Source organism: Mustela nigripes, chromosome 2 (genome assembly GCF_022355385.1).
Source record: "Mustela nigripes isolate SB6536 chromosome 2, MUSNIG.SB6536, whole genome shotgun sequence".
In the NCBI taxonomy this organism is placed as follows: domain Eukaryota; kingdom Metazoa; phylum Chordata; class Mammalia; order Carnivora; family Mustelidae; genus Mustela; species Mustela nigripes.
In genome coordinates, this window is record NC_081558.1 from 26,356,403 (window position 1) to 26,377,897 (window position 21,495).

The 21,495-nt window shown below is 49.7% G+C and overlaps 1 protein-coding gene across 1 annotated transcript in view; it reads left to right on the forward strand.

Moving 5' to 3' along the window:
• The first annotated feature begins 13,922 nt into the window (after positions 1 to 13,922).
• FLNB (filamin B) overlaps positions 13,923 to 21,495 on the forward strand; it is a 146,430-nt gene continuing 138,857 nt past the window's right edge. The window contains 1 exon segment of the mRNA XM_059390036.1: positions 13,923 to 14,409. Coding sequence (XP_059246019.1) covers positions 14,118 to 14,409 — 292 coding nt within the window. The 5' untranslated portion in view covers positions 13,923 to 14,117.

Here is a 21,495-nt window from a genome sequence, read left to right on the forward strand (position 1 = left end):
TGATTTCACTGAGCTTTTCTTTTCTTTTAGGGGGAAGGGGAGGTGAGGAGCAGAGGGAGAGGAAGAGAGAAACTTAAGCAGGCTCCACACCCAGGGTAGAGCCTGACGTGGGGCTTGATCTCATGACCCTGAGATCATGGCCTGAGCTGAAATCAAGAGTCAGATGCTTAACTGACTGAGCCTAGGCACTGAACCAGGCACCCCTAATTTTGAAGTCTGTATCCTTGTTGGCAGAAGGGCAGCAGGGGAAGAGGTGTGTGGGGGTGGGGCTCCCATGCTTCCTGCTTGTCCCCCTGGCAGGTGAGTAGTATCAGGTCAACCTTCCCATCAGGAGCACCTAAAAAAGGCCCAGGAAGAGGCATCTGAGATGGGGAGTTGCTCTTCCCCTTGAGCCCTCAAGCTTGTGCTGACTAGGGCAGGTAGGAGGCTGAAAAGCAGGCAGAGGTTTGATGTCAGGAGGCCTGCGGCCACAAAAATCAGAGTAAGGGCCCCTGGGTGGCTCAGCAGGTTAAGCCTGTGCCTTCGGCTCAGGTCATGATCTCAGGGTCCTGGGATCGAGCCCTGCATCCGGCTCTCTGCTCAGCTGGGAGCCTGTGTCCCTCTCTCTCTGCCTGCCTCTCTGTCTACTTGTGATCTCTGCCTGTCAAATAAATAAATAAAAATAAAATCTTTAAAAAAAAGAAAAAATCAGAGTGCACGAACCCCCTCCCCCGCTCGTGGTCATGGTACCTTGCTAACCGCCCCAGGCTGGAGGTGCAACTCAAATAACTGGGAGGAAGGCGTTCAGGAAATGGTGTAACAGGAATTTCGGCAGAAAACTGGAAACTGTAAAAAAAGAATCCAGTGGAAGCCCCAGAACTGGAAGATACAGTGCTGGATTCGACATCTGCCATGGTTACGGTGGATCGCAGGCTCTGGGGCATGGCTGGGCGCTGGTCCTCGGTCAGCCTGGACCCAGTCCTTGTTTCTTTTTGCCTCGAGGTGACAACCACACCCCATGCATCGAACCATTTTAAAGCACACCATTCAGTGGTGTTTAGGATGTTAACAATGTTGTGCAAAAATTTTTCATCGCATCACCATACACCCCAGGCCTGTTAAGCAGCGACATGCCCAGCTGCCCCAGTCCTTCCCTGGCAACCGCTGATCTCCTTTCCGTCTTGGGATGTGCCCGCTCCGGCCGCATCACACACAGTCGTCCGTAGAGGATGTAACTTTTGTGTCTAGCTTCCTTCACTGAAGGTGCTCTCGCGGTTCAGCCAAGCGGAGGCACGTGTCCGTACTTCGCGCCTGTTTATGGCTGAATTCTATTCCATCGTACGGATGTGCCACGTTTTGTTTATCCGCTCGTCTAATAGTGGACATCTGCCTTGCTTCTGCCTTTCGGCTTGAAGGAATCATGTTGCTATCAATTCGCTGCAAGTCACCGTGTGCACATTTTTGTCTCTCTTGGGTGTATATCTAGGTGTGGAACAAGCCCTTGTTTCTTAATTTCTTTCTTTTTTTTTTTTTTTAAGACTTTATGTATTTATTTATTTGAGAGAGAGAGAGAGAGAGAGAGACAGAGTGAGAGAGCATGAGAGGCGAGGAGGTCAGAGGGAGAAGCAGACTCCCCGTGGAGCTGGGAGCCTGATTGTGGGACTCGATCCCAGGACTCCGGGATCATGACCTGAGCCGAAGGCAGTCACTCAACCAACTGAGCCACCCAGGTGCCTGTTACTTAATTTCTTGTTGCAGTTTCCTTGTCTCTAAAACGAGGCTGGTGGTGGTACTCAGCTCAGAGCATTACCGGAGACAATTAAGGCAAAGTACTTAGCTTGATGGGTGGTTGCTACAGACGGAGCCCTTCCCGCCGTTAGGCTGTATGTATTTGTTACAAATACCTAAGTATTTGGTGGGGCTTCCGGCAGCATGTCTGCACCCCCCAGAGCCTGGCATCCTGCCTCATGTGGAGCCGATGCTCGGTCAGTGTTTCTGGAGTCTTTGGAGCTGATTCCTTCCCACGAAGGGCCTTGCCCTTCCCTTAGGCTCTGCCAGTGCCCTGAGGAGCACAGGTGCTATGGCTCTTTTTCAGCCGCTGAGGAAAAGGAGGCTCCGGGAAGCTGAATTCCTTGATTAATGTTACAAGACTGAAGAGAAGCAGAACCTGAACTCCAACTTGAAACTTCCAGCAAGGGTTCATCCATTCACTCAACATCAAATATTTACTGAGCACCTGGCCCGTGCCAGGCGCTTTCTAGACAGCGGTGTCCTCATGAATTATTTGGAAAGAATATAAACAAAATAAATAAGGTATATATAGTGTATGTGGGTGATACACTTTATGCTCAAAGGTGATACGTATGAAGGAGAATAAGGCAGAAAAGGAGGTTGGGGAGTTGCCGAGGGAGAGATGAGGGAGTTTCCGTTTACATGGCGGGCCAGGGAAGGCCTCACAGCGGGACTTGAGTACGGATTTGAGGACATGAAGGAGTGAACCATGCAAATGTCCACAGGTAAGACTCAGGAGGATCAAATGAGGGAAAGTTTTTCTGGAAGATCTTTCTGGACGATGATGATGCTAATAATGAACAGGAAGTATGTGATAAATACACTTCTTCTTTTTTTTTTTTAAATAGGCTCTTTCTTTCTTTCTTTCTTTTTTTAAATAGGCTTCACACCAAATGTGGGGCTCGAACTCACAACCCTGAGATCAAGAGTTTCATGCTCTACTGACTGAGCCATCTAGGGGACCCGATAGCTACCATGTCTCGATCAGCTGCTGTGTGCGCAGTCCATGTTACCTACATTATTTCATAAGCCCAACAGAACAGCCGGGTGAGGGGGCTATTACTGTTGTTCCCACACAGCTTTTCAACGGCGGAATGGGGACTTGAACCTGTATCTGAGTTGAGAATCTGAGCCATGCTGGGACGTCCCATAGCTTCCTGGAAGGCAGTAGGGCACCGTCGTTCAGAGTTAGGCTCTGGAGTCAGGGTGCTCCTGTTTCACAGAGTGTGTGAGGATTACGTGTGGTGACAGACATAAAACCCTTGCTCGGTACATGGGGCAGTTACTGTTGTGATTATCGTTGTTGTTACTGGAGAAGTTTTGCATTCTGGAGGCTCCAGTGGATTCCCTCTGGTCCTAACCAACTTGGGGTCACATGGCTGGTCAGCGTCTAGGCCAGCAAAGGTGCAAACCTCCCACTCCTAGAGAACAGGGGCCCCTCTGAGACCTCATAAAGCCCAGCCAATCACGTCCTAACTGTCCTCATGTACTTCTCGATGGGTTTCTGTAGTCAACAGTGTTCCCAGTTTAGACTCTCGGGATACCGAGGAAAAATGCTCTGCGTGAGCTCTAAACCCTTCCCTCCCTTCAATTAAAGACCTACCCAGGGCCTCTGGAGGGAGGACTGACCTCCAGCTATTTTGGAAGAGCCTATCTCCTATCAGGAGCTGATTTTGGTCGGAGCAGAGAGTGTATTTACGGTCCAAAGTCTGCTCCAAAGTAAACACATCATCACATTCCTCACAGCCTGTAACCTCCACAGGGAGCAGCTCTGGCCATCATGGCGCAAGGGTGATGAGGAAATCTTATCTGACTCCATTTCAGCAGGATCCCACCTAGTTCACGCTTGGTGGGGGACACGGGGGAGAGAAAGGAACAGATCCTCTTAACGTTGAATACAAGAGCACGTTCACTGCAGTTACTCTCTGCAGTGATGGGCAGGGGAGACTAGATTTAGGAGACAAACATGTTACGTAGTCAAAGCACACATTTTTATGTGGGTGTGCCTTCAAATGTATCCTTACTGCTTTTTTCTGCCCCCAAAGTAAAAGACTTCTCTTTTCTGTCCTTTTCTTTCTCTCTCTTCTTTCTTTTTCTTTTTTTTTTTAGGATTTTATTTATTTATTTGAGAGAGAGAGAGAGAGAGAGAGCGAGCATGAGTGGGGGAGGGGTGGGGAGAGGCAGAAGGAGAGGGAGAAGCAGACTCCCTGCTGAGCAGGGGACTTCGTTTTTGTTTTTTGTTTTTTTTTTAAGATTTTATTTATTTATTTGACAGAGAGAGATTACAAGTAGACAGAGACGCAGGCAGAGAGAGAGAGGAGGAAGCAGGCTCCCCGCTGAGCAGAGGGCCCGATGCGGGACTCGATCCTAGGACCCTGAGATCATGACCTGAGCCGAAGGCAGCGGCTTAACCCACTGAGCCACCCAGGCGCCCCTGAGCAGGGACTTCTGCATGAGCCAAAGGCCAATGCTTAACTGACTGAGCCACCCAGGTTCCCCTCTTTGTCTTTTCTTTCTCTTCCTCTTTTTTTTGTTTTTAAGATTTTGTTTATTCATTCATTTGTCAGAGAGAGAGAAGAAAAAAGCATGGGCAGGGGGAGGGGCAGAGGGAGAAGCAGGCTCCCGGCTGAGCAGGGAGCCCGGTGCCAGGACCCTGGGATCCTGACCTGAGCCAAAGGTTAACCAACTAAGCCACTCAGGCGTCCCTTCCTTCCTTTCTCTTTTTTTTTTTTTTAAAAGATTTTATTTATTTATTTGACAGAGAGAGATCACAAGTAGGCAGAGAGGCAGGCAGAGAGGGAGAGAGGAGGAAGCAGGCTCCCCGCTGAGCAGAAAGTCCAATGCAGGGCCTGATCCCAGGACCCTGAGACCATGACCTGAGCTGAAGGCTTTAACCCACTGAGCTACCCAGGTGCCCCTCTTTCTTTTTCTTTTTTAACAGTAAACCGCACATATGTGGAGTTTACAATTTGGTGTGTTTATACCTCCCCCCTCTACATATACACACATGCACATACACATTAATGAAACTATGCCTACAATCAAAACGGGGAGGCTTTGGATCACGCCTAAAGGTTTCCTCGTTCTCTTTTGTAATCTGTCCTTCCCTTCTCTCCTCACCTACCACCAACAGCCAGACACACACCGACCCGCTCTCCGTCATTCTATGTGTTTGCATTTTCTAGACTTTTATAGAAGTGGAATCACACGGTATGTATTCTTTTTCCGTCTGGCTCCTTTCACTTAGCCTAATGCTTTTGAGACTCAGCTATGTTGTTAGGGATATCTGTACGTCCTTCCTTTTTACTGCCCAGCGCTACCAGGTCCATTGTACAGATGCAGGGCACTGAGTTCATCCATTCACCTGTTAATGGACCTTTGGGTTGTGTCAAGTTTTGGGTAAATAAAGCTGGTACCCATGAACATTCAAGTACAAGTCTTTTTACAGACACAGGCTTTTACTCCCCTTGGTTAATTACCTAGGCATGGAAAGCCTGGATCATATGGTTGGTATAGGTTTAACTTTTTAAAGCAACTCCTTTCCAAAGTGAGTTGTGCCATTTTACATTCCCACCAATAATGTCTGTCTCAAAACATGAGAGACGCATTTAAAGTAGAAAGAAAATCCTTTCAGGCAGAAAGTAAAAGTTCTTATAATACCACCTCCTAGTGATTGCCTGGTTAACTGTTCCCTATAAATCCTTCCAGGGCTCTGTGTTTTCTTTATCCACATACGGAATCCAGCTGAGACACAGAGGTGCCCTGGGCGGGCCAATCATCTGGTATCCTGTCAACTTGATATTTTAAAAACAGTTGTCCAAAATTTACTGAGGCAGGATGTGGAGAAACCAATTTTTCTGTTAATAAAATAGATCATTCCTCTTTGTTTTCAAAATAAAGGATTTATTACACACAGAGAATGAAACCCGACTTTTAAACTTATTTGGAATGATCCTGGAATTGTAGCTGTCGAAGCAGTCTGCTCCTTGGTGCCTGTATTAAAGGGCACATGAGGGGTCTTTGGGTGGCTCAGCCATTAGGCATCTGCCTTCAGCTCAGGTCATGATCTCAGGGTCCTGGGATTGAGCTCCATGTCAGATTCTCTGCTCAGCGGGGAGTCTGCTTCTCCCTCTCCCTCTCTGTTTTCCCTCTCTCCCCCAAATAAATAAATAAAATCTCTTTAAAAAATAAAAACTATAGGGGCACCTGGGTGGCTCAGTGGGTTAAAGCCTCTGCTTTCGGCTCAGGTCATGTTTGGTCCCAGGGTCCTGGGATCGAATTCCCGCGTCGGGCTCTCTGCTCAGCGGGGAGCCTGCTTCCTCCTCTGTTTCTGCCTGCCTCTCTGACTACTTGTCGTCTCTGTCTGTCAAAAAAATAAATAAAATCTTTAAAAAAGATAAATAAAAATAGAATAAAAATAAAAACTATAAATGGTACATTATTCAAGTGACATAGTCACAAACTGCAAGGTCTCAGGGCAGCACGTGGCTCTGACCAAGGATAAGCTGACATGACCAAAGACCTGGGAGAACTGTCACCTGGCTGGACTCTGGCTTAGTGGCACAGACAAGAGTTGCCCCTAGTGTTGAATAGAGTGTTCCAATTTCCCCCAGAGGATGCTGTTTCTCCCTGACCACTGATTACAGGAGGGCAGCCCTGGGTGAAAACAGGAATTAACTGGCACCATGTTTTGCTCTAGGCCTGTGCGACTTGGGCTCCCCTTCAAGACTGGTACCCTGCCGGGCTGCCTGGGCTCATCAGCTCTGTGCATATATTAACACATAGTAGTGTTATTATTTTTTTTAAAGATTTTATTTATTTATTTGACAGACAGAGATCACAAGTAGGCAGAGGCAGGTGAGTTGGGGGCAGGGAGCAGGCTCCCTGCCGAGCAGAGAGCCCAATGCGGGGCTTGATCCCAGGACCCCGGGATCACGACCTGAGCCAAAGGTGGAGGCTTAACCCACTGAGCCACCCAGGCGCCCCAGTAGTATTATTTTTATTTTAAAAATAAACAGATTGAATTGTACGAGTTCACGTTGGTCTGGGACTTGCTTTTCTTTTTCCCCACTAAACAATACAATTGAAATCTTTTCCTATCGGCTTAGGGAGATTCATCACACCCTTCGGTAAAAAGTACAAGGTAGTCTGATGGGCGAACTGTAATGCAGTCCTTAGCGACTGTAATGAGCGTGTGAATCCCCTTGGGGGATCTCATTAACCTGCAGGTCGTGATTCAGTGGGTCGGGGTGGCCCCTGAGATTCCGCATGTTCCCAGGTGCTGACCAAGCTGCTGGAGGGACCAGACTTTGTGAAGCAAGTCTATACGCATGTGAGGGACCCAGCTGTGAGCAACCTTTGGGATGCAACAAACATCCTTGAGTATCCAAAAGGAGCCCTAGCACTAGGCTTTCCCAGCCAGAAGCCCTCAGAAACCCTGACACTAACTGTGACCGTGAGCAGGTCCCTCCTCCCTGGCAATTCAGTGACCGGTCACAAACGTTTAAACCCTTGGTATGAAGATAAACGGTCCCTGTCCTTGAGTGCTCTGAGAGTCAGAATTTTAATCCTGGTGTGCAGGGAACTGGGGGAGAGAAGAGTCCACCAGATAAGAATGGAAACGGCTTTGTCAGCTGTCCTGCCGACGACAAAGGCCGTTCTGTTCCAGCTGGAAGGCGGTCTAGGTTTGCCAGGTGAGCAGTGGCGAGACAGGGTTTTCTTTAGCAGAAAAACGCTCTGTGGCCATTTGTCTGCACTTTTAAAAAAAACAAACCAGACCCACACATAAATCTTCCAAAGAAGCCGGCCAAACTAGGTGGAGGAAGAGAGCCCAATCATTTGCAAATTTTTTTTTTTTTTTTTTTTTTGGTGATTGTAGCAAGTGGGGTGGGGGTGGGGCATGCTCCGGGTGAGGTCCGCCTTGGGCTGGAAGGCTTAGAGAGAGAGAATCCAGGCCACTGCAGAATGAACACCCAGATGTCCAGTGAATGGTGGTCACCGCCTTCATTCCTTTACCAGCGGGAGGCAAACTGCTTCTGGTCAGGGCTGTGGCCTCCGAGGGACTGAGAGCTCAGATTCCGAACTGACCTCTGGAGCTGGCTTAACCGGGGTTTGAATCCAGACTCTGGCACCGAATACCAAAGGGACCTGAGCGAGTGATCCGATCTTCTTTTGCAGCCTCGGTTTCCCTGTTTGTAACACGGGGATGATAATAATAGCACCAAGCTCACAGAGTTCTTGCAAAGATCAAAAAAGATAACTCTCAGACAGGAGAGGCTTGGGCACTCCAGGGAGCGCTGCACCTGTAGGATTCAAGGAGAGGAAGTCGATAAAATCAGTCATGGGGCCCAGGGTGTGAGTCCGGGAAAGACCGGCTTTCACGAACGCTCTGTCCATTCTGGGCTCCACCTTAGTGGGTGGGTGAGTGCGAGAGCGGGGTGCCTTCTCTGAGCAGCCTGCCTACCAGCACCCCCACCTTACTTCAGGTCAGAGCTGGCTGATCCTTCAAACTGATCCTTCAAACTGATCCTTGGCACCTCTTGTGGGGGGAAGACCTGCTCCCCCAGGCCCCCCCCCCCCAACCATAGACCCAGGATCTCTGCAGCCTTCCCACCTCTCCAGCTGCTGCTGAAAAAACTCCTCTTTGGAGGCAGAGCAAATACTCTCAGTTAGGGTTTCTTTCTCCTTCTTTACAGCGGGGTGTGGACATCGGGTGTAAAATTACAACCGAGAAAGCCCCCACCCTGGGGCAAAGATGCAACTGGGGAGGAGGGGTTCATTTCGCAAGTCCTAGTTCTCCATCTCTGTTCCCTTCGGAAACTTTCAGTCTCTGCTCTTTGATGTCCCCTGGTACCATAATCACGGCACTATCATGACATTATCATATGATAATCATGGTAATAATAGCAGTGGTTCTCTCACAGGTACATGCTAAGTGCTTTACCCATGGCTTCTCATTCGTCAGAACATCCCATCCTCCGAGGTGTATGGTTAATGTAGGTTACAGACAAGGAAACAAAGTCAGGGGCAGTCCCAGTCCCCTGCACTCAGTCCTGACTTTTGTCTTCTTAGCCCTTCCTGAAGATCTAGTCTGTCACTCTGTGACCTTAGGCATAGGATTATTCTTCTCAGCTCCTTTCCTTACCTATAAAATGGAAATAACATCATCACTTGGGTGGCTCAGTCATTTAAGCATCTGCCTTCAGCTGCGGTCCTGATCTCAGGGTCGCAGGATTGAGTCCTGCTTCAGGCTCTGCATTCAGCAGGGAGTCTGCTTCTTCCTCTGCCCCTGTCCCTCCCCCTGCTTGTGTGATCTCTTGCTCTCTCTCCCTCATTCTCGCAAATAAAATAAAATAAAATAAAATAAAATAAAATAAAATAAAATAAAATAATTAATAGAGGCGCTGAGTGGCTCAGTCGCTTAAGCATCTGCCTTTAGCTCAGGTCATGATCCTGGGATCCTGGGATCGAGCCCCGCATCAGGCTCCCTGCTCAAAGGAGAGTCTGTGTCTCTCTCTTTCCAATTGCTGTTCCCTCTGCTTGTGCTCTCTCTGTGTCAAATAAACAAATAAAATCTAAAAATAAATAAATAAATAGTAACATCACCTGGGGTTGTTCTGATGATTAAATGAGGAAATGGCAGCACTCAGGAAATGGAAGTTTTTGTTATTATTGATTATTTTACTATGTTTGCTCTTAGTAATATCCTGACATGCTACCATAGCTGGGGACCCCAGGATGCCAAGAAAGCCCAAAGTGCAGGTTCACCTGGGACCCCTTTCACAGAGCTGGGCTTCCTGAAATGTCGAGGTGGGTTTCACATAGAGGGTGAGGTCCTAAGGTCAGGACCCTGGTAAGAGTGTTACGGGTCTCCCGTGTATTAGTGGGTTTCTTTCATATAAAGTATCTCTCTATATCTGCATTGTTCAATCTGGTAACTCTCAGTAAGTAGCCCAAGGCAGCTCTTGAGCACTGGCAATGTGCCTAGTGTGAATTCAGACCTGCTGTAAGTGAGGCACCTGGGAGGTGTGCTCAGCTGACCCTCTGACTCTTGGTTTCAGCTTGGGTCATGATCTCAGGGTTGTGGATCAATCCCAGCATCAGGCTCTGTGCTTAGCAGGGCGTCTGCTTCAGATTCTCTCTCTCCCTCTCCCTGTCCCGCTTGTGATCACAACCTGAGCCGAAGGCAGACGCTTAACAACTGAGCCACCCAGGCACCCCTCACCTGTTTCTTTATAAGTGACGTTTAATTAGTAACTGTTAAGCATTACTAGAAAATTAGAGATCATAGTGTGGCTCTCATTATATCTTCATTGGACTGTACAGACTCTTAGGTCTTAAACCCCAGCCTACATCCTGCCAGGGGACAGAGGTGACAGATGCCGTCCTTCAGCAACTGGCACAAAACACGGCAAAGAAAGCTTAGCATAAAAATCAATGGTGTGACCGCATGGGCTGTGAGAATGAGGGGACTGAAGGCTGGGGGTGGGGTTCCCAAATTGGAGAGCAGAGGCGATGATATTCTAGACAGAGGGAACTGTTTAAGCAAAGGTGATCAGGTGAACTTTCCCACAGTTGCTTGGAAAGAAGAACCCCTTTCCAATCCCACTGATTTGGCAACTCATATGACTTTGAGAAGTAGGCTCATGGTACTTGGGACTTCTACCCAGTGTTCATGCTCACGTTCAGCCGGTCGATTCCTTGTGGATGTCTGTGCACCTGCTGCGGTCCAGCCTTACCCACACTGACCCGCTCTGCTGGTATTTGCTTGTGTGTCAGCTGCTTCTTACTGAGATCTCTCAGGGCAGCAGCAGACTGCTGTCAACTTCTGTAACAGACATGGAAGGGAGCCACAGCTCCTTCCACAGCCAGGCTAGTGTCTGCTAGGGAAAATGCTGCTCGTTCCAGATTTTTCAGGGACTGGTTGGGAAGTCCATTCATTTTGCCTGGTTTCTAATTACATTTATAGAATGCTTCTTGCGTGCCAGGCACTATGCTGGTTTTGCTTGTATTATATAAAAACCCTCCGAAGAAGAGACGTGCTATCTCCATTATCACCTAGAGGAGAAGCCTGAAGCTTGTGGATGTTATTTGCTCAAGATAGCAAAGCCAGAACAGCCAAAATTCACTCCCAAAGCCTGGGTTTGGGAACTGCCCACCTGGGGCAGTTCTTCCAAGAAATCAGAGACGCCCAGGACAGAATTTAGAAAACAGGGAGTGGGTATTTCTTAAGTGAAGGCCTTGTCAGGCAAAACTGGAATGTTTGTGTTGGTTAAGACACCATCCCGCGGAAATGCCTACCTGAGTGGTTTGGCCTTCATCCTTTAACAATCACTGATCTGAAGACTTCGTCCCCTTCCTCTCCTTGTTTCTGAGGCTGGTGACCCCCCTACCTCCACGGTGACTGCTGAGTCCCCCCCACCCCCGCACCCCCAACGAATTGCTCCCTGGAAAACTCTCAAGTGTTGTCTGATTGGGTAGAGAGAATCATAGGACTCGTCCTAAAACACAGGGGTTTCTCAGTCCTGGGTGAAATGAGCTAGATAGTTACACACAGAATTATTTTGTTATTTGTGTCAAGACCTGACGAAAACAATTACATAAGAAAGGGGGCAGTCAGCTCGCTGCTGTCTCACCTGGCAGGGAGGAGGTCCCTCGGGGAGTGAGACACCTGAGACACCCTGTTGATAAATTGTGATAGATGAGTTTAGGTGGAGAAAGCATGAGGAACCAGGAGCCTCGGGGCATGGGGGGAGGCAAAGGTTACTGACAGGGCCTCAGGTGTATCTGCTGTTCAGAGGGTGTGGACAAAGGCAAAACCCAGGCTTGAGAACGGGGTTCTCCGGGATCCCTTAGATATAGTACAGACTTGAGTTAGAACTGGGTTCAAGTCCAGCTTTGTCTAGTCCTTACTACCTGACCTCTAGCAAATCTCTTCACTTAATCGCTAAGGAGTGGAATGGTCCTTCCTGTAGTTATTGCATGCCTATTATGGGCCAGGGCCAGGTAATACATGCCCCCCCCAGCCCTACTCCCCCAGGCTGTTTTACAATGAGTAAGCCAATCTGTCTGAATAAAGCACTTCAGTGGCATATGCAAATGACTTCTTTGTATAAATGTTACAACCACAGATCTGCCGGCTACTCCTGCGCAACCCTCTCCCTCTCCCAGGGGGTGTAACTCCATCCTGCCCAACTCCTATCCCCCAGGAAGACCCTCTCTAAGCCTAGGGTATGTGTCCCTTCTTGGGTGGAGGACACTCTGTGCACATAAACACCTAGGTTCCAGTTCTGTCTGTACTGTGTGCCTTTGGGAAGTCACTTCACCTCTCAGTTAACTCTTGTCAAACTGGGCCGATTGCAAAGGAACTGTTTAGCAAAGCTCTTGGCACAGGAACAGAGCAGGTACTTAGGAAACGCTAGCTGCTACTTTTATAATTACTCAGCTCTTGCCAGAAGAGGTCTGGCCTGGGTTCCTGCCATATCCCAGCACCTAGCACAGGGCTTACATGAGTATACAGCGGGTACTCAATATATGGTGTTGGTAGGCAGCAGAACAGTCCCTAAAGATGTTCAAATCCTAATTTCCAGAACCTGTCAATGTTATCTTACATGGCAAAGGGGAATTAAGGTTGCAGAAGAGATTAAGAATGCTAATCAGTTTTTTTTTTTAAAGATTTTATTTATTTACCTCACACAGAGAAAGAGATCACTTGTAGGCAAAGAGGCAGGCAGAGAGAGGAGGAAGCAGGTTCCTCGCTGAGCAGAGAGCCCGATGCGGGGCTCAATCCCAGGACCCTCAATCCCAGCTTCATGACCTGAGCTGAAGGCAGAGGCTTTAAACCACTGAGTCACACAGGCACCCCTAATCAGTTGTTTTAAAAACACCCTGGATTAACCGACTGGGCCAGATAATCACAAGCGTCCTTAAAACAGAGGAGGAAGCACCTGCGTGGCTCAGTTGGTTAAGTATCTGACACCTGATCTCAGCCCAGGCTTTGATCTCAGGGTGCTGAGTTCAAGCCCCGAACTGGGCTCCATGCTGGGTGTGGAGCCTACCAAAAGAGAGAGAGAGAGAAAGAGAGGAAGATGTGAGTATAGAGAACAAGAGAGATGACAGCATAAGAAAGACTCATCCTGATGTTGCTGGCTTTGAAGATGGAGGAAGAGGTCACAGCCAAGGAATGCGGGAAGTTTCTAGAAGTTGGAGAAGGCAAGGAAATGGATTCTTCCCTAGAGCCGGCAGAAAGGAATGCATCCTGCCAACACCTTGAGTTTAGCTCAGTGAAACCATGAGGGACATCTAAGCTGCAGTGCGGTGAGATAATAAATTTGTGATTTTTTTTTTAAAGGCAAAGTTTTGGCAATTTGTTACAGCAGCATTGGGAGACTGATATACACTGTACAAATTATTGTTTTGGTTTTTTAAAGATTTTATTTTTAAGTAATCTATACACCTATGGGGCTCCAACTCAAAACCCTGAGATCGAGAGTCGCATGTTCTATTGGCTGAAGTCAGCCAGGTGACCCTGTTCTTCGTTTCTGTTACTATTACTAAGCTGTTTATGATACTGATTTGTATTTTTCTCTCCCATTACTCTAGCAATTCCTCAAGGTCTAGGAATAAGTTTGTCTTATTTATATTAGTTCTCAGGTACTAAGAGGCCCTCGCACACAGTAGGCACTCAATAAATGCTTCAAAAGATAATACTGTAATTCAAATGAGTTTAATTAATATGAAGAGTAAAAAGTCCATTCCTTCATGGTGTCCTCCTGTGCTGAACACTGTGTCTGACACACAGCAGGAGCTCCATAAAAATCCTCATTAAACCTATAGGTGATCAAGTATTCCCCGCCTTCCTCCCCAGCCCCATGACCCACGCCGCCACCCCCCCCGTCCATCGGGTCCTACTCTTGCACGTCCCCTACTCCGGGACCGGGTCCACGACCAGGACCGGATTCATGACCTTTTCCTTAAACCAAAGTCTCCCCACTGCCTTCCTTTTGCTTAGGTGGCGAGCACAGAGCACGGGGTCCCGGGACGCCTTGGACACTGCGGGTGCAGTGCACGTTTACGACCGTAGGGGGCGAGCGTGGCCCGGGAACTCCCGCGGAAGGGCTGGGACTGGGCGGGGCCTCTAGGGCGGGTCGGCTCAGTGCGCAGGCGCCGGTCCAGACGCCTCGCGCGGCCAGGGGCAGGCGGCGGCAGAGTAGTCCCGGCCGCGGCTCCAGTAGCAGCGAGTTCGAGCCCCGCTCCCGCTCCGCGTTGGTTCTAGTTCCCCGGGACCTTGGGCCTCCGTACGCCAGTCTCCGCCAGTAGCTGCGCGTTGCGCACACCCCGCCGCCAGGATGCCGGTAACTGAGAAGGACCTGGCGGAGGACGCGCCGTGGAAAAAGATCCAGCAGAACACCTTCACGCGTTGGTGCAACGAGCACCTCAAGTGCGTGAACAAACGCATTGGGAACCTGCAGACCGATCTGAGCGATGGATTGCGGCTCATCGCGCTGCTCGAGGTGCTCAGCCAGAAGCGCATGTACCGCAAGTACCACCAGCGGCCCACCTTCCGCCAGATGCAGCTGGAGAATGTGTCCGTGGCGCTGGAGTTTCTGGACCGTGAGAGCATCAAGCTCGTGTCCATCGGTGAGTGCCCTGGCTCGGCCAGGCGCCGCGGTGTACCCTCCGGTCTCTGCCCGTGGGTCGGGGGTGGGGTGGGGAGGAAGGCTAGGGCTCCCTGCCGAGCACCCCTACCGCGCCCAGGAGCTGCGGGCGGGGTGTGGGCGCTGAGGAGGGGGGCGTTGTCCTCCAGGGCATGGGGATGCCGAAGACCTAGGCCCTCTTCCCGTGCTTTTCTCTGGACTAGGATTTCGTATGATAGCTCCCCGCCCTGCCCCTCGCCATGCATTCTTGGGGGGCTGTGGGTCCTGGGCTTGGGTTGGGGCTGTACGGGGTGTGGTGGGGCTGTAGCATTTCGCCGCACCCGGGGCGTCCCTGCGGGGAGCTGGAAACCTCTGATCTGCGGTCCGTAGAAGTGGGGTTCCTGGTCAGATGCTCCTCGAAGCGCTCGCCCCGTTGCGCCCAGGGCGATGCGCCCAGCGGCTGACCAACGGGCGTTGGCTCTGATGCCCCGAGGAAGACCTGGGGAGGGACAGGTCTCCGAGCTTGGGGCCTCGTCGCCCAGGTGGGGCGTCTCCGATTCGGGTGTGGGCCCAGAGGTGGGAAGGGGAGCCGCGGGGGTGTGTCCTCCTCGCTCCCTCTGCTCCCAGCTCAGCTCTGGCCGGGTGCCTCGGGGTGAGCCAGCTCTGAAGCAGAAGTGATAACACAGGGACAGTGGTGGTATAGTAACTACTGTTTTGTAGGGAGCCTAAACTAGTGGCGTGCTGTGTGCTAACAGCCTTCCAGGTTCTGTCCTTACACATCCTGTGAGTTGGGGTGTCCTTAGACCTCTCTTATAGGCAAGGGGGTCCAGAGGGTTAATGGAGGTGCCCAAGGTCATGGAATTAGGAAGACTCTAGCTGAGAATTGAAGGAAGTGGGTACAATGAATGGAGACTTTGCCTTCCTCTCCTTGCCTTCCCCACACCAGGGTCTTCCTGTGAGGAGCGGGGGAGTTGGTGTCCAGGAGCGGGGGAGTTGGTGTCGGCTTCCTCTCCCTAGACCTGGGAGAGCCTGAGGGTCAGGTCTCCACTGTGACCTGGGCTAATTGAAAGCTTCCAGGAAGGTCACAAGGCTACTGAGGGTATGGGCTGTGACTGTAGGGGCTAGAGGTGTACAGTGTGGGTGGGTGGGTGTGTGCACTTGTATGTGTGCAGAGTGTGTATGGATACACAGCATATGTGTAGAACATGTGTGTACAAGGCATGGGTGTGTAGAGAAAGTGTGTGTACCTACAGTGTGTGTGTGTGTGTGTGTGTGTGTGTGTGTCTGTGCTGCCAGGGGAGCGTCTTGCTGGAGTAGCTGACGCAGGCCTAAGTCTGGGGTCCCTTACTGAGAACACCAGGCCTTATGGTGACTTCTGTGCTAGGAAGGAAGGGCGGTGGGTGTGGCTGCTGGGACTTTCTCCAGAGTAAAAGGGGTTCCCTCTAGGCTGAGTCTCCTCTGTCCTTTCCCTCCCCCACACCTGTCCTGGCAGGTAGGGCTGCTTCCTGTTTCCTGGGCCCAGGCAGCTGTCACCACCCAGTCAGCGCCCCATGGGTGGGGGTGGCGGTGGCAGAGGGTGTGTGTGGCTTCTCTGCAGAGCTGTGTAATATGCTTGCCTGTTACAGTGGTAGGGACCATCTCTTACCACTGGGAAAGGAGCACCCTAGAATCATCCTGGGATTTTTCCCTTTTCAGAAACCATTTTTGCTACTGAGGGATCTGAAGGCCTGGCTGAGCTCAACAGGGCTCACTTCGTCTTTGTTTTAAAAATGTGCATTTATTTAATTAAGTGAACAAAGAAACTTAAAGTAAACCGGGAGTATCCAAACATGACATGGAATCTCCTTAAAAAACAAACCAAAGAATGAAACCACAGCCTCAAAATCCTGGACGGCCTGATTTACCAACTGTTTACAGAGGCTGCAGCTGCTCGCAGCGTGGTTTGTCGTCTGTGCCCTGAGCTTGGGGGTCTCATTCTAGACTTTGTCTGGTCCCGTTTTCCTACTCAACCCCCATGATTGTCATTCCTGAACTCCCCCAGGACATAGTATCTTCCATTGTCCTGACATTCCAGGGCTAGCCTCCCCTTCTCTGGTTGCAGGCCCGTGGGCTGTTGGCAGCTTCTTGCTGTGGACCGCTTCCCACCACAGGCAGTGTTGTTTTATTTTATTTTCTCCTTTTCACTGATTTCTTGGATGATATTCCCCCAGGTGGCATTCCGGGGTCAAAGAGTGTAGCCACAGTTATGACTCCTTCATTGGCTGCCTTGTTGCTCCTCGGAAGGATCTCACCGTAAACAGGTTTTCCAGCCTCTAGAGCCTAGAGGGAGACTTGCCAAGGGCCAGAACTCCCGTGGGGGTGAGGCCTGAGGCCTCTTTCCCCTGCGCCTGGGGGTGTTCTGAGGACCGGCCCTACTGCCCTTGAGATAACTAGTCACATCCAGCTCAGACTTCAGTTCAAGTACCACGGCTTATGCTGTATTGCATTGTGCTGAGGAAGACATGGGCTGCAGTTCGTTGTTGAATGTGTTCTGTTCATCATCCCATTGATCACCACCTTGAGTCCTCAGATTCGGTTTCCTTGTCTGCATAGCGATCTGCCTTAGCAAATCATGGGAAGGGTAAAGGGTTTGCCCTAGTTTTGCCCAGGTGCCTAGAACATGGTTGCTGTTATTCTGTGGTGGTTGTTAGTGTTACTGATGTCCATTTTAGGTGAGGAAACAGGAGTGAAGTAACTTGCAGAGGTCACCCAGTTTGTAAGTGGTGACTGGAGGCGGGGCCTGTCCCTTTGTGAAATTGACCCTTAACTGACCCGCTGTTCAGTGTTCTGAGTACAACACAGCCCCTCTCCCCTAACCAGAGAGCCCCTGTTAACACCAGTTTTGCAAGTCTGGGATGTTGGGGTGGGGCAGCTGGATGCCCACACTTTGAGCCTCTGGTCTTGAGCAAAGCAGGGATCTCAAGACTTTGGGTTAGTAGCAGGATGAGGGTCCCCTGAGGTGAGTGTCACATCAGGACCTGAGCAGAATCACTTTGCATCTTCATCGTGAACTTGTGTAGGGGGTGGCTGCCCTGTGTTCACTGAACTGATTTCTTGGGGGGAGGGTGTGGGATGTGGTATTCCTATTACTTAATGGATGGTGTTTTACTCCATAATCTGGGATGGTATCTTTGAAGGGATACAGGGTTTTGTGGACTTCGCTAGCTTCCAACCATGTACATTGCTGGAATCTTAGGAGTTGTGGACAGGCGCCCAGCTCAGAGACAGGAGATGATCAGAAGCTGCCAGAGAACTTGCTTTTCTGCCTAAAATTCACTGGAAGACAGTTCTGGCTGTGGATTCCTCTTTGTGAGTTGTTGTAAGGTGGGCCTATTCTAGGCTGTATCCAAGAGCTGAAGAGTTTGTTCAGTTTCTTGTTCTGTCTCGGGCAGTTCATAGTGAGGCCTCGGCATTTTTAATCCTAGTTGCCTGCCAGGAGCTGGCAGTTTTATTTACTTGTTTTTCCAAAAACCTTTTTGACACTGGGCAGCTCGGCCAACTTGGAGACAAAGGGGTCTCCTAGCCCAAGAATGACAATCAATTCTGCCTAGAAGTTTGGGTGGTATGGTTTGGTTTGATCCTTTAGAAAAAGGAATTCTTTCCTTTTCAGAGGATGCGGTCTGACCCTAATGTTTACTTAAGGTGCCTGTGCCAGGCCAGTGCCTCAGAGCAGGCGGGTGTGTGTTCCCAAGACCTTGGGTCACTGGGCAGGGTTTCCAGGGTGGTGGGTCACCACGGCACTCAGCCCCTTTTCCTTCCTGTTGTCCCGCCCCCACCAAAATAACATACAAATACAGTAATCCTAAATCCTGTTCTTTCTTGAACTACCTAGCAAATTCCAGTGTGTCTAGGTAGCAGAGAATGTTTTAAAGTAGCAAAGTAGCGTGCTGGTCAGAATTAACAAGGTCTGGACCATTCGCAACAAAGTAACAGAATGAGAAGAAGCTCTTATAGTAGTTCAGAGCAAAGATTCTTGGTTCAAATTCCACTTGGCACTAAGTAGCCATTAAGAAACTTCTGCACCTTGGTTTCCTTATCACTAAAATGGAGGTGATAACTACCTCCTTTCATAGGTTGTTAATAAAAAGCAAACAAGTTAATATTCTTAAAAATGTTTGGAAAAGTTTATGGCACATAAGTGAGTGCTATGTGATTGTTCACTAAATACAGTACCATCCACCAGTATTCTCAAAAGTCACTGCTGGAGGGTTTGCTCACTGAAACGACGTTTAAAATCAGTGCCGCACTGGGGAGACCAGCTTGGTTGGCTCGTGTTGCTGCTGCTTTGCTGTAATAGGGCTGTGGACTGGCCTCCTTGGAAGGGGAGGACCCCTGGTTAGGTTACGGCTGCCTCCGGGGCCCATTCATGCCGGCTTTGTTTCGGAGACCTGGACCGGAGCACCGGGTGGCTGGTCATTCCAGCCTTCCACCCTGTTCAGGAATCTCTGGGCCAAATCACTTCCAGATGGCAGTTGGGCTCTGCAGCGGCTGAACCCTCGTGCCAGTCAGCAGCTGCCTTCATTCTTGGAGAGTCTGTGCTCAAGGAGGGCTTTGATTTGGAACCAAATTTTGGTCTCCTGGGCCCTTCCCTTCCCCTCTTTGCCCGGATCCTGGGTTCTGTGTGGTGAGGTGGGTGCACAGGGTAGTTGAGGATGGCTGCCCTGCTCATTGGGCAGTAGAAGCCCAGGCTCAGAGCCTTGAGTTGTGCTGGCCGTGGCTTCGTGGCCAGGGTACCACGTCACCCTGCTTTCTCTATAAATGGCCTCCTGGTCAGCACATACTCGGTTAAACTAGGTCCAGGTGGATGGTTGAGGATATGGGCTTGAAGCTAGGCGGCCAGCACGCTAAGTCCCACTCTCTCCCTAACAGCTATGCAGCTCTGGCCTACTGTCTTCACCTTTGTGAGCCTCAGTGTCCCCCATCTGTAAAATGCAGAATAATAGTTCCTGTCTTAGTTGCTGAGGCCAGTGTATGTTCATAGCACAATGCTGACATAATCATCATTATTATTATCAATGTGCTTCTGAACCCAGGTCTGGGACTTTGTCTCGTTTTCCATCTACTCTCTGGCATGTACTACCACTGTCATCTGGTGTGTTAGGTAGTCGTCCCCCACCCCCCAGCCAAGTTTGGAACCTCTGTCAAAGATGTCTCCTAAGATCTTTCCTTCCTTTCCTCATTCCAGTGAATCTAGGAGAGATCAGCTGTGAGCCAGCCCCGGTGCTAGGGCCACAGCAATAATGAGAGTCGGGCCCTGAGCTTGCCTCACGCACTGCTTGGTGCAGAGGAGAGAGTAACCTGGGAGTGTGCTTCTCAAACCTTCAAGCACACACAGATCTCCTGGCGACTTTGTTAAAAATGTTAGTGTGGTTTTGAGGAATACTACGCAGCAATCAAAAGAAATGAAATCTTGCCATTTGCGACGACGTGGATGGAACTAGAGGGTGTCATGCTTAGTGAAATAAGTCAAGCAGAGAAAGACAACTACCATATGATCTCCCTGATATGAGGAAGTGGAGATGCAACATGGGGGGTTGAGGGGGTTGGAGAAGAATAAATGAAACAAGATGGGATTGGGAGGGAGACAAACCATAAGTGACTCTTAATCTTACAAAACAAACTGAGGGTTGCTGGGGAGAGGGGGGTTGGAAGAAAGGGGGTGGGGTTATGGACATTGGGGAGGGTGTGTGCTATGGTGAGTGCTATGAAGTGTGTATACCTGGTGATTCACAGACCTGTACCCCTGGGGATAAAAATACATTATATGTTTATAAAAAATAAAAAATTAATAAAAAAATTTTAAAATGAAAAAAAAATGTTATTGTGACAAAGCAGGTCAGGTGTGAAGGCTGAAATTCTTTTACTTCCAGCCCGCTCCCAGTAGCTACTGTTCGCTGCCTGCCATCTGTGGGTTTGAGGATCAAGATGGCAGGCTTTCTGGGTGGAGGCTTTCGTGGGGAGGAGTGCCTTCCCTGAGGCTGGGATGGGTAGTCTGGAGGACTCCCTGGAGGGAGGGACTGTTAAGCTGGGACCTAAAGCCTGAGTAGAATTAGGCAGGTGAGGCACAGCAGAAGGCTTTGTCAGCTGGAGGTCAGAGGAGTGGGTGACACAGAGGTAGGCAGGGGCTGTCTCACAAAGGGTCTTCTTTTTTTTTTTTTTTTAAAGAATTTATTTATTTATTTATTTATTTATTTATTTATTTATTTGACAGACAGAGATCACAAATAGGCAGAGAGGCAAGGCAGAGAGAGAGGAGGAAGCAGGCTCCCTGCAGAGCAGAGAGCCAGATGTGGGGCTCAATCCCAGGACCCTGGGATCATGACCTGAGCCGAAGGCAGAGGCTTTAACCCACTGAGCCACCCAGGCACCCCTCACAAAGGGTCTTCTGAGGCTGGAGGCTGCCATCCAGGCATACCACACCAAGTGGGTGTGGGGTAGGTGTGGGGTAGGTGAGCCCAGTTGAAATAGATCATCTACTCTGGGGCTTGCTTGCTTTCTTTCTTTTTAAGATTTCATTCATTTATTTGACAGAGATCACAAGTAGGCAGAGAGGCAGGCAGAGAGAGAGGAGGAAGCAGGCTCCCTGCAGAGCAGAGAGCCTGATGTGAGGCTCGATCCCAGGACCCTGGGATCATGACCTGAGCGGAAGCAGAGGCTTTAGCCCACTGAGCCACCGAGGTGCCCCACTCTGGGGCTTTCTTGACTGTGACTGCAGTCATTCCTATCAGTCAAACAATTTTAACGTGTCCCTCTCTCATACATGCAAATTCGCAAGCTATATACATATCTTACTGTCAGCCTGTATATTAAATATTAGTAAATCTTAGTTTTCCTGTGTTCTAATGGATATTCTTTTTCTTAAAAATTTATTATTTTTTATAAACATATATTTTTATCCCCAGGGGTACAGGTCTGTGAATCACCAGGTTTACACACTTCACAGCACTCACCAAAGCCCATACCCTCCCCAATGTCCATAATCCCACCCCCTTCTCTCAACCCCCCTCCCCCCAGCAACCCTCAGTTTGTTTTGTGAGATTAAGAGTCACTA